At 43.2% G+C, this 13764-nt stretch overlaps 1 protein-coding gene across 1 annotated transcript; it reads left to right on the top strand.

Annotated features, from left to right (window-relative positions):
* Positions 1–4938: 4938 nt before the first annotated feature.
* Positions 4939–13482, top strand: LOC138788492 (aldo-keto reductase family 1 member C3-like). Its single transcript, XM_069966399.1, has 9 exons — positions 4939–5019; positions 7271–7438; positions 7526–7642; positions 8898–8975; positions 9217–9339; positions 9470–9579; positions 12576–12741; positions 12980–13062; positions 13440–13482. The coding sequence occupies exons 1-9, from the start codon at positions 4939–4941 to the stop codon at positions 13480–13482; spliced, it is 969 nt and encodes a 322-aa protein (XP_069822500.1).
* Positions 13483–13764: the final 282 nt, after the last annotated feature.

Here is a 13764-nt window from a genome sequence, read left to right as displayed (position 1 = left end):
CAGTCCCAGACCGTAAAATATAACAGTCTGATATGAGGAAACATACTTGTCCCATTGCGTTAAGCTTCTACAATGACAATGTTCATGGCTTCCAACAACAAGTCAGTTTTCGGATACTTCCTTGACACCTGAACTGTTTCCCAATCAATAGATTGAATTATTATTAGGAAGCTTTGTACAGACACGTGCAATACACTGATTAGGAGGGCTGTAAGGTAGGAATTTCTATTCGTCACACGCCAACAAGGAAGTGTTCTGGGTTGACCTTGCTACCAGTTACGTAATCATATGCATGGCCTAGATGAACGTCCTATTAAAGCATAGTAAGCACAGTATGGGTATTGCTAGACTCTGAACCACCTTGAAGCACTAGTTTACCATATGTTCTGTACATCAGCCCGTACACTCATACTCGTTTGGGTCCATAGTGCATGGGCCAGACTGGGACTAAAAAGCAGCCTCGGCACATAAAGCACCCTTACAGCCTACGTAAAACATCAACAAACCCAAACTGTTACTGACCAAACCCAAAAGTACAGAGACCAATACTACATATAAATACCAGTATACAAGAAGGAAATATCACCATACAAGTTACCGCCACACTGTTACTGGTCAAACACAGTATACCGTGGCTGAAATTACCAATAAACCCAGTATACAAGAAGGAAATATCACCATATACAGTATGTTACCACCAAGCTGTTACTGACAAAACCCAGTATACTGAGGCTGATGTTACCAGTAATACCAGTAACAGATAATGCCTCCACACCATAACCACTGCCATCATCACCACCAAACAGTGACTGGATAATACCACTATTTAAACACAAATATTACCAATAATGTCAGTATATACAGAACAAAAAAATATATCACCATGACCACTACTATTACCACCACATAATGACTAAAATCACTATACTGTCACTGATCAATATACACTATATACACACACACATATTACGAGTATATACAGGACATATTATACCGTCACATCCTAATCACTATCATTATCACCTTACAGTGGCTGGATAATACCATTATACTGTTACTAAATAAAATCCACTATATAAAGACTGCAGCGACCATATAAAAGTAGATCCAGCTGTACACAGGTTATAATGCAGTTACATCCAGTGATTAGCAGGGGGCGTTTTATCTGCATGAAGTACAGGTGACATTTTTGCTAGTAGAAGTTGTTTGCTTTTTTTTTCTTCTCCATCAGGCCTGCCCATCATAAAGACTTCTCCAGTATAGGAATAGTCTATGCAGAATCTTCCAGATAAACATTTTAGGCTCCAGCATGATCCAAATCTCTATACAAACTCTCCATGTGTATTGCTTCACACAGCAACAGTGCTCCCTCTGTGTCCCTATATAAACAGTATGGCCCAATATATGCTTCCAAATAGTCAGACCACTGTGTGCCCCTCCCATAGTACAGGCCCCCTCTATGCACCTAGATAGTATAGGCCCCCACTTTGTCTTCATATAGCATAGGCCCCCTTTATGCATCCATATGGTAGTTAGACCTTGCTGTGCCCCCAAATAGCATTTTAGTTCCTCTATGTAAAGCTGATATAGTAGATTGGCCCTTCTGTGCCCTCATATCTGTGCATACATATAGCCCTACTAGTAAATTGTATTCCTCTGTAGGCAATACTCCCCTATGTAGTTAATTCCCATGTAGGCAATCCACCTGTTAGTAACTCCCCTGTGTCAGGAACCGGACAGCAGGACAAGACAAGACAGTGAGCTTAGGGCTCAGCTGAGCCCCGCCCACTGTCCTCTACCTACTTGCCACAATCCGCCCTAAGATGGCGGCGAGCAACTGGGCGGCGGTCCCTGCACTGGCTAGGTGGGACACAAAGACAAGACAGACAGACAAAACACAATGAACAATAGTCAACAGTCCGGGTCACAACAATCGGGCAGCACAGTACGAAATCACAATCCAATAGCAGAGTCAAAAAACAAGCAATATGGTCAGGGGCAGGCGGCTAGCAAGGATGGTCAGAACACAAGGCAGAAGGGTCAGAGAAAAGACAGATAACCAGAACCACAAGCAGGCAGAGACAAGCTCAATATGCGGCACTAGAATGAGCCTCGGCCAAATACTTATAGGGAACCAGGAGATAGTTCCAGCCCCCTATTGGACAAGGCTCCTGGTTCCAAACAGAATCACCTGCGGATCAGAACTGGCAGCAGTGTAACTCCTAAATAGCCAGAGCACACAGCAGACGGGAGGGGCTGATCATCATGATAGAAATAGGCCAGTGTTCAGACAGGGTTCAGGTTACTGCACAAGACATATAAAACACTGAATATCAGCCCAGCACGAGCTGAGGGGCGCACGGAGTTCATCCCAGGTACATTCATGACAGTACCCCCCCTTTTATGAGGGGCCACCGGACCCTCACTATATAAATCAGGAGTAGGCGGAAAATGACCTCTCACCACACAGGTTTGAATGTTACTATCAAAGTCGCTATCCGTCTCCCACTCTTCAGCGGAGGACTCGGGGTTACAGACAGATGAGTTACAGACCGAGTTATCATTAGCATCAGGCACAGGTATGGCAGGTTTATCAGAGGAACAATTTATGCCCATTTCACCAATGGTTACCTGTGCACCCAGATGACCTTCCTGGGAGCCACCTGGACGCTGATGATGTTCTGATCGCTGGGGACGGAGGGGGCAATGGCTGATATAGTGACCACTGTTTCCGCAGTAAAAGCACAGGCCATTGTCTCTCCGAAATTCTCGTCTTGTCCTGATTTTCAATACTCCCAGCTGCATAGGTTCCTCCTCTGAGACAACAGGGAGGAAAGGTTTTTCAGCAGGAAAAGCGGAAGGTTTGAAGAGGTTAGAGTTTGCTTTAGCCCTTTTTCTGTCACGTAGTCTGCGGTCGATACTAATGGCCAAGGCCATGGTCTCTTTAAGGGTTGGTGGATCGGGGTGACCTACCCAGGCATCCTTAATGCCCTCTGCCAATCCTTGCTTAAAGAAAGCCTTCAAAGCTGGTTCACACCAAGCAGTCACCACACAAAATTTTCTAAACTCAGAACAGTATTCCTCTGCTGGTCGCTTGCCCTGACAGGTAGAGAGTAGCTTATTCTCTGCCAATGCCCTGTCATCAGGTTGAGCATATACAGTACCCAGGGACAAAAAGAATTTCTCCAAGCTACTCCATTCCTCCGCCTCCGGAGGGATTTTGAGAGCCCAAGCCTGAGGATCTCCCTGAAGTAGTGAGACCACAATACCAACCTTCTCCTGCTCAGAAGGGAAGTGATTGATCCGAAAAAACAACATGCAAGCACCCCTAAAGGACTCAAACTTCTCCATATCACCAGAAAATCTATCAGGGAGCAACATAACTAGGCCTTTCCACCACTGGGGGCGCTACCACAGCATTATTATGGTTGGCAGACAAAACTTGAACCTGTTTAGCAAGGTCACCAACCAGGCAGGACAACGCCTCCATCTTAGCCACCAGGTTAGAATCCATTAACTGGGTGATCTGGTTTGCCAGTTGGACCACCAGGCCTGACACCCCCTCCACCTGGATAGCAAGATCTTCCACAGTAGCCATGGCACCAGAGGGGGCAGTATAACTATTTTGGGCCGGATATTCTGTCAGGAACCGGACAGCAGGACAAGACAAGACAGTGAGCCCTAAGCTCAGCCCCGCCCACTGTCCTGTACCGACTTGCCACAATCCGCCCTAAGATGGCGCCGAGCAACTGGGCGGCGGTCCCTGCACTGGCTAGGTGGGACACAAAGACAAGACAGACAAACAAAACACAATGAAGAATAGTCTACAGTCCGGGTCACAACAATCGGGCAGCACAGTACGAAATCACAATCCAATAAGCAGAGTCAAAAAACAAGTAATATTGGCAGGCGGCTAGCAAGGATGGTCAGAACACAAGGCAGAAGGGTCAGAGAAGAGACAGATAATAGCAGAACCACAAGCAGGCAGAGTCAAGCTCAATATCTGGCACTAGAATGAGCCTCAGCCAAATACTTATAGGGAACCAGGAGATAGTTCCAGCCCCTATTGGACAAGGCTCCTGGTCCCAAACAGAATCACCTGCGGATCAGAACTGGCAGCAGTGTAACTCCTAAATAGCCAGAGCACAAAGCAGACGGGTGGGGCTGAACATCATGATAGAAATAGGCCAGTGTTCAGACAGGGTTCAGGTTACTGCACAAGACATATAAAACACTGAATATCAGCGCAGCACGAGCTGAGGGGCGCACGGAGTTCATCCCAGGTACATTCATGACATCCTGTAGACAAGAAGGGCCACTTAATATGGTGGATTTGGTGGTTTCCTAACAGGAGCTGCCACTTGGCTGGGTCCTTCCCGGAGGGATATCTGGCTAGTCCTGTGTTTTGAGACTCTTCAATGAGGCTCCACGGACTCCTCTTTTGCATACTTATGTTTCCCAGGGGGCAATTCACCTAGGACTTCACTGCATTGAGCGCTTTCATTAGCAGCCGGCAGTGTTGTCATTTGGCTGTTCTCCCTGAGTTCAGCAATCTGTAGACAAGATTGGCGCTGTTTCTGGACAAAAGCGGCTAGACCGTAAAAATAGGTAAAAATTAATATTGTCATATAATAATATCATATTTCTTACACTACAGCCGCTTGTAGACAGTACAATATGGTGTCAACATTGCGGACATACATGCCTGACATCTATCCAAATAAGTGCGAACCTCGTCCTACTCATCCACCAGCAATCTAGAAAACAATGGCATTACACAATGGGCTCAGGTGTCGGGTGACAAGGTGGCATGCACTCACATGTTGGTTGTGACCTGTGATTGGTTGGAGCGACATTGGGGAATGACCAGAGCGTCCCGGAATAAAAGAGTCCATTGGGATTTCTCTTGGCCATTAAGAAGAATCACACAAGGGAAGCATGACTCCAGACGCCTACGTAAGGCTCACTGATGGGCATACCATGCCAGTGGTGGGCTTTGGTACCTATGCTCCAGTTGAGGTGAGTGTGTTCTATAGATGATGCCTGAAAGTATATATTTTTGGAAGAAAAAAACAAAAGTTTGTTTCCAGGTAGATATCCAACATATCAGCCACTGCGGGGTTCCTTAGTAGCACACTGCAGCTGACATTACTTTTGGAGGCACACAGTAGCTGACACTTTTGCGGGGGGAATGTAGCTGCCCCTATTTTGGGGAACACTACGGCTGACACTATTTGGGGGGGGCCACACTGTAGCTGACACTATTTATTTTGGGGGGCACACAGGAGCCAACACTATTTTGGGGAAATGCTGTTGCTGACAGTATTTTGGGGGAAATTGTAGCTGACACTATTGTGGGGGGCACACTGTAGTTGATGTTATATGGGGGGCTTGCTATAGCTGACACTATTTGGGGGACACTGTAGCTGACATTATTTTGGGGGCACACTGTAACTGACACTATTTTGGGGGCACTTTAGTGGACACTATTGTTGGGGACACACTGTACCTGACACTTTTTGGGGACACACTGTACCTGACACTTTTTGGGGGCACACTGTAGCTGACACTATTTTGACGGGCACTTTAGCTGACACTATTTTGGGGGGGATGCTGTAGCTGACATTATTTTGGGGGTACATTGTAGCTAAAACTATTTTGGAGGACTCTGTAGTTGTCACTTATGGAAGAATTTCTAAGCTAGTGCTGTGTATACAGTGTTTTGGGGAGAACTACATAAGACTACTGCATACAAGATGCTCAGGCATGTATAGAGTCTAAATTTCTCAAACATCTACACATACATACATAACTCACTGTACTTACATTTACACATACATACAAATTACACATACATACAAATTACACATGCATACAAATTACACATACATACACATTACACACGCATGCACATACATACATACACATTACACATACATACATAACTCACTGTACATACATACACATTACACACACATACTGTACATACATACATACACATTACACACACATACTGTACATACATACTCATTACACATACATACACACACATTACACACACATACTGTAAATAAATACTCATTACACATACATACTGTACATACATACATACTCATTACACATACATACTCATTACACATACATACACATTACACATACATACATAACTCACTGTACATACATACACATTACACACACATACTGTACATACATACATACTCATTACACACACATACTATACATACATACATACACATTACACATACATACACATTACACATACATACACACACATTACACACAAATACTGTAAATGAATACTCATTACACATACATACTGTACATACATACATACTCATTACACATACATACTGTACATACTCATTACACATACATACTCATTACACATACATACACATTACACATACATACACACACATTACACACACATACTGTAAATGAATACTCATTACACATACATACTGTACATACATACATAGGGCCCTATTCCACCGGACGATTATCGTTCAGATTATCGTTAAATCGTTCGAATCTAAACGATAATCGTTCGGTTGAAATGCAGTTAACGATTAACGACCGAACGAGAAATCGTTGATCGCTTTATAAGACCTGGACCTATTTTTCGTTCGCAAAACGTTCGCATTGAATAAGACGTCGTTCGGTCGTTTGCAATAGATACGAACGCAATAGCGAATAAATAGCAAAGAAAAACTATCGCAATTACGATCATAAGTAACGATTATCGTTCCATGGAAATGAGTGAAAGTTTTCAGGTCTTTCACAATGGCGGTCGTTTGAGATCGTTTTTTGTTTATGTAAACGATAATCGTCCGGTGGAATAGGGCCCATACTCATTACACATACATCCACACTTTGCACACATCTATAGTATAAAAGTAAATGTCCTCTTCCTCTGCCACCATCTGCCATGATGTCTATTGTCTGATGATGTCTATTGTCTGGTCTGGTTATACTACTGTTTAGGCTGCCTTCTATGAGCAGTGTGACAGTGATGCATAGAGCATCCCTGGCGCACTAACTCCAGGGACAGTAGGCTGCAAAATACAATATATATTGCCGCTTACTGTCTCTAGTAGTGATAGCGGACATCCCGCAAAGGTCACACACCATTAAGATCAGCCCTGAACATACAGAATTTCTCTATGACCTGTATCTTCCACCGACTTCATAATAACAATAGATTTTTTTTTCACCCGTTTTATGCGGAATACGTTAATTTTTTTTGAAGGTTCCGAAGAGTGAAGCTGAGAAAAGTGTTACATTGGCTCTTGAGGTTGGATACCGCCACTTTGATGGTGCGTCTTTCTACGCCAATGAGGTCGAAGTTGGCCGAGCGATCAGGGCAAAGATTGCTGATGGCACTGTTAAGAGAGAAGACGTCTTCTATTCCAGCAAGGTGACCTTAGTGTACTATCGTAGCTATTCAGTAGATCAATTCAGGATTTTTTGGGGTTGAGTGATTCTATGATATTTTTTTTTTTAGCTGTGGTTGTCTGACCAAAGTCCAGAGCGGGTCCGTCCTTCCCTGGAGAAATCCCTAAGAAATCTACAATTGGACTACGTTGACCTGTTCCTGATCCACAACCCTATGGAACTCAAGGTGGGCACGTCTGAAGAAACAATAGGGTTTCAATATAGATTTACAGTGGTACCTTGGTTTAAGAGCATTTTGGCCTGTTCTGGGTGTGAGGGGGAGTGGGGGAGGGGCGCGGTCTGCATAGCGGGGTCTACAGCCCTGTACTCTGACCCAGGAAGTCTCCCTCACCTTCCAAATCATAGCAGATCCACTTCAGGCTGGGGCTTGCATCAGGGGACAGGACTGTAGAGGTAATCTCTTCATAGCTGTAACCCCTCTCTCCCCGGACAGAGAGCGCTGCTATACTGTGCCCACATCTGCCCTGCTCATTCCTTCATGCTCCCTGCAGTCTCTGTCAGTCCTGATTGGTCCATGCTGGACACACACCCCTTCCCCATTGCTGTCATGTGACCACACAAACCTCTGACAGCAGCCCTGCTTCTCTATTCTAGCTTGTTGTACTACACTACTGCATTATGGGGATCTGCAGCTCCATCCTGTATTTACAAACTGTATATGACTAAGGTGTCCACACTTTTGCCTTAAGTTTCAGCTGGACAATAGTTTGGATGCAGTCACCACTACCATCTCCCCCATAAAAATTCACCACAGCCTAATGTTCATGTGTTCCCTATATGGGGGGAAGGGTAAGCCGCAGCCACACAGCTCTAACGTCAGCTTATCCTTTTTTACAACTGACTTTAGGGTCAGTTGTATATCCATCATGTCCGACTCTTCTCTCCACGTTCATTATCTGTTGGTGTAGAGTCAGGAGGTCCTTATACACCTTATACTGTCGGCTGAACCCACTGGTGGCCATGAATTTAGTGGACAAGGTGTATGGGACCCTTAAGTCTTAATTGCCACTTTTACCCCTTTTTGGTCTATTGTTTCATGGCCAAACATCCATTTTTACTTGGAGATATAAGAGGTGGTTGAGACCTTGAGCTGATCGGCTTTTTATAATCAAACTGATCACTTGTCCTGGGATTTCCTGCTAAGGTAGAGGCAGAAGGAGCTGAGTCAGTAATGGATATGAGTCACATGATTCCTCTAAAGGCTATAAAATGAAAAATGAAAAAAAGGATCACTTTTTGGGATTAAGGTAAAATTCATAAATATTCCAGGTGAAAGAATAAAAATTCTTGTCTTTGAATTTTTTTCATAGTCCTCATAAATTCAATTATATTTTTTATTCTATTTCATTTTCTGAAATTCGGCTACTTTATTTCCATATGTTATTTTTTTTTTATTTTTATTTTTCTCCACCTTTAAAAAGCCAGGTGAAGATCGTTTTCCGACAGATGAAAATGGAAAAGTAGTATATCACAACACGGACATCCGGGACATATGGAAGGTATAGTGTTGGTTAATGAACACCGTGTTATTTTCATTCTGCATTAAAAAAAAAAATTTAATACTCACAAATTTGATATTTCAGCCTACTGTATATTAAGCATTATAAAAAGTGTCACCAAATGGGCCAAATGTAGCAAATAGGCACATTGGACCATCCAGACCCTGAACTATCAAAAAGTTTGATGTTTTTAAGAAAAAAGTTTGTTAAAGTGTGGTTGTGGTTGGTCTGTGACTTACAGGCTATGGAGGAGTGCAAAGAATCTGGGCTGGCCAAATCAATTGGGGTTTCGAGCTTCAACCGGCGGCAACTCGAACTGATCCTGAACATGGAAGGATTGAAGCACAAGCCGGTCTGTAACCAGGTAACCACGGTTGATGACAAAATGCCCCTTCTCTCTATCCCTCTTGTTCATTTTTCTTAAAAATCAGGCACAAATGGCAATTTTTGTAACATATAATACATATTTATCTATGAATTTTTGCATACCTCAGGTCGAATGTCACATCTATCTCAATCAGAGTAAATTGTTGGGGTTCTGCAAGTCACATGACATCACGTTGGTAGCATTTAGCGTCTTGGGATCCAGTCGAGATGCCGGATGGTAGGTGATGGTACTGATATATACATGGAAATGTTGGAGGCAGAATATAGTTTCCTTAATCACTTAATATTTTCATAATTCTCTTCCAAACCATTTGAATCCATTGAAAACAACAATTATGATTTATAGCCGATGCAAAGAGTAATGAGTGGAATCTGTAGAGTCGCCAATATGGGTCTGTATTACACTGAAACATAGAAGATTGACGGTAGTAAAGCCTGGCTGTCAGAAATCACTGCCCCTAAATCCTTCTCCTCTGAAGTCTTTGCCAACACAGAACTGCCGATATAAGACTAGAATTTACATTTGGAAACATTAAACTGTAGTTTCCATTGTTTTGACCACTAGTAACGCTAAATTATTTTCCAAATTAAGGAAACCTTCAGGAATATCAACCCTATTGTCATCAGCAAACAGACAAATCCCACTACACCTTCTCCTATATCACTATCCTTACCTACTAAACCTTCCCCTATGTCACTATCCTTATCTACTAAACCTTCTCCTATGTCACTATCCTTATCTACTAAACCTTCTCCTATGTCACTACCCTTACCTGTAGAAACGTAATGTCAGCTCACCGATCCAAGCCTTTCTCTGGTGCCCCGGACTCACATCTGGCTGATGCGTGGTACAGCAATGCAAAGGAACGACTGGCAGTCCAGCACTTGAAGCAGTAGAGTAAGCTTTATTTCTCACAGGACGCGTCCTGTGGGGTCACTGCACTTAGGTGTTGGTTGGATTTTACTCTGTGCCTTCGAGAAATAAAGCTTACTCTACTGCTTCAAGTGCTGGACTGCCAGTCTTTAGTATGCATCACTATCCTTACCTACCAAACCTCCTCCTATGTCACTATCCTTACCTACCAGCCCTTCTCCTATGTCATTATCCTTACCTACCAACCCTTCTCCTATGTCACTATCCTTACCCACCAAACCTTCTCCTATGTCACTATCCTTACCTACCAAACCTTTTCCTATGTCACTATCCTTACCTACCAAACCTTCTCCTATGTCACTATCCTTACCCACCAAACCTTCTACTGTGTCACTATCCTTACCTACCAAACCCTCTCCTATGTAACTTACCTACCAAACCTTCTCCTATGTCACTATCCTTACCTACCAGCCCTTCTCCTATGTCACTATCCTTACCCACCAAACCTTCTACTGTGTCACTATCCTTACCTACCAAACCTTCTACTGTGTCACTATCCTTACCTACCAAACCTTCTCCTATGTCACTATCCTTACCTACCAACCCTTCTCCTATGTCACTATCCTTACCTACCAACCCTTCTTCTATGTCACTATCCCTACCTACCAGCCCTTCTCCTATGTCACTATCCTTACCCACCAAACCTTCTCCTATGTCACTATCCTTACCTACCAAACCTCCTCCTATGTCACTATCCTTACCTACCAAACCTCCTCCTATGTCACTATCCTTACCTACCAAACCTTCTCCTATGTCACTATCCTTACCCACCAAACCTTCTCCTATGTCACTATCCTTACCTACCAAACCTTCTCCTATGTCACTATCCTTACCTACCAAACCTTCTCCTATGTCACTATCCTTACCTACCAAACCTTCTCCTATGTCACTATCCTTACCCACCAACCCTTCTCCTATGTCACTATCCTTACCTACCAACCCTTCTCCTATGTCACTATCCTTACCCACCAAACCTTCTCCTATGTCACTATCCTTACCTACCAAACCTTTTCCTATGTCACTATCCTTACCTACCAAACCTCCTCCTATGTCACTATCCTTACCTACCAACCCTTCTCCTATGTCACTATCCTTACCCACCAAACCTTCTACTGTGTCACTATCCTTACCTACCAAACCCTCTCCTATGTAACTTACCTACCAAACCTTCTCCTATGTCACTATCCTTACCTACCAAACCTTCTCCTATGTCACTATCCTTACCTACCAAACCTTCTACTGTGTCACTATCCTTACCTACCAAACCTTCTACTGTGTCACTATCCTTACCTACCAAACCTTCTCCTATGTCACTATCCTTACCTACCAGCCCTTCTCCTATGTCACTATCCTTACCTACCAAACCTTCTCCTATGTCACTATCCTTACCTACCAAACCTTCTCCTATGTCACTATCCCTACCTACCAGCCCTTCTCCTATGTCACTATCCTTACCTACCTAACCTTCTCCTATATCACTATCCTTACCCACCAAACCTTCTCCTATGTCACTATCCTTACCTACCAAACCTCCTCCTATGTCACTATCCTTACCTACCAAACCTCCTCCTATGTCACTATCCTTACCTACCAAACCTTCTCCTATGTCACTATCCTTACCCACCAAACCTTCTCCTATGTCACTATCCTTACCTACCAAACCTTCTCCTATGTCACTATCCTTACCTACCAAACCTTCTCCTATGTCACTATCCTTACCTACCAAACCTTCTCCTATGTCACTAACCTTACCTACCAACCCTTCTCCTATGTCACTATCCTTACCTACCAAACCATCTCCTATGTCACTATCCTTACCTACCAAACCTTCTCCTATGTCACTATCCTTACCTACCAAACCTTCTACTGTGTCACTATCCTTACCCACCAAACCTTCTCCTATGTCACTATTCTTACCTACCAGCCCTTCTCCTATGTCACTATCCTTACCTACCAAACCTTCTCCTATGTCACTATCCTTACCTACCAGCCCTTCTCCTATGTCACTATTCTTACCCACCAGCCCTTCTCCTATGTCACTATCCTTACCTACCAAACCTTCTCCTATGTCACTATCCTTACCTACCAGCCCTTCTCCTATGTCACTATCCTTACCTACCAAACCTTCTCCTATGTCACTATCCTTACCTACCAAACCTTCTCCTATGTCACTATCCTTACCTACCAAACCTTCTCCTGTATAACTTTCCTTACCTAACAACTAACTGCACCTCTGTACCATGTCAAGATGTCATCTCTTAACCAATCTTCTCCTCCAGGATAGATCCAAATAGTCCCTATGTCCTTGAAGATCCAGTCTTGATTGGCGTTGCCAAAAAAAATGGACGAACCCCCGCTCAGGTGGCAATGAGGCATCTTCTACAACGAGGCATTGTGGTGCTAGCTAAAAGCTTCAATCCAGAAAGGATCAAGGAGAACTTTAAGGTAAAAGAAATTTAGGGTTGAACGTGGATTTGAACAGAAGTTACCCCCAATAGGTGGCAATGTAGAGCAAGTTCTAATTTTGCATACTTTTTTCCCCCCATGGAGCATTATATAGAGTGTAAGACTCTATATACCGGTATATCAGAGTTTATCTTTACTACACAAAGCAAATACAAAACCATGAACACTGTTACAGGTATGAGATGTAATAAACCTCTTTTAAAATTTTACACTTCAGGTTTTCGACTTTCAATTAAGCGATGAAGATATGGAGGCTTTGAATCAACTTGACAGAAATATGCGCTATGTGAATGAACGCAAGTACTCACAATTCACAACTTAGGTTCGGGCTTCCCTGGTAATATGATCACAGTTACAATAGGGTTACTTCTTTCTACTCTTGATCAGATCCTTCTCCAGTGCCCTTCTTCCCCCATTGATCTCGGCAGGGCTTCTCCATTCTTTAAAATAGTCAAAGCGTTGTCCTACCACGGAACTAAAGCAGGACCTTCTTCCTCACATTGTTAAAACAGTCCCCGCTTCCTTTAATTTTTTAACGTGGATTATGACTCCCTATCCCGAAAAAGCTACCTGTGAATGGATTTATTTGAGTCTTCTGGACTTCATCAGATAAGATAAAGGTCGTCGATACAACACCTATTGTCTCATATATGACTTGTTTTTTTTATTTTCCGTAGGTGGCCAGACCATCCAAAGTGTCCATTCCATGATGAATATTAATGATAATTTTACTTACGGATGCAACCCACGTGCTGGAAAGTAAATTGACTGTTGTTAATGGAGTTACTGTTACTAAAACTATTAGACTTCAAGATCACAGACCCAAAGGTGATCTCCCCAATCCAGATAGTCCTGAAAAAGGGACAAAAGACGAGAAGACTGAGAACGATTACTCTTTATTGGACCATATCCCAGATGTTCTTATAGGGTTGAGCCAGTTGATTTTTGTTCATCTAAGAAACTGTCGACCAAACACCAGGACGTGCTCTAGGACTAGTGCAA

This window comes from Dendropsophus ebraccatus, chromosome 1, assembly GCF_027789765.1.
Source record: "Dendropsophus ebraccatus isolate aDenEbr1 chromosome 1, aDenEbr1.pat, whole genome shotgun sequence".
Classification (NCBI taxonomy): domain Eukaryota; kingdom Metazoa; phylum Chordata; class Amphibia; order Anura; family Hylidae; genus Dendropsophus; species Dendropsophus ebraccatus.
Note: the sequence above shows the minus strand (reverse complement) of the source record. Positions and strands in the feature narration are given on the sequence as shown.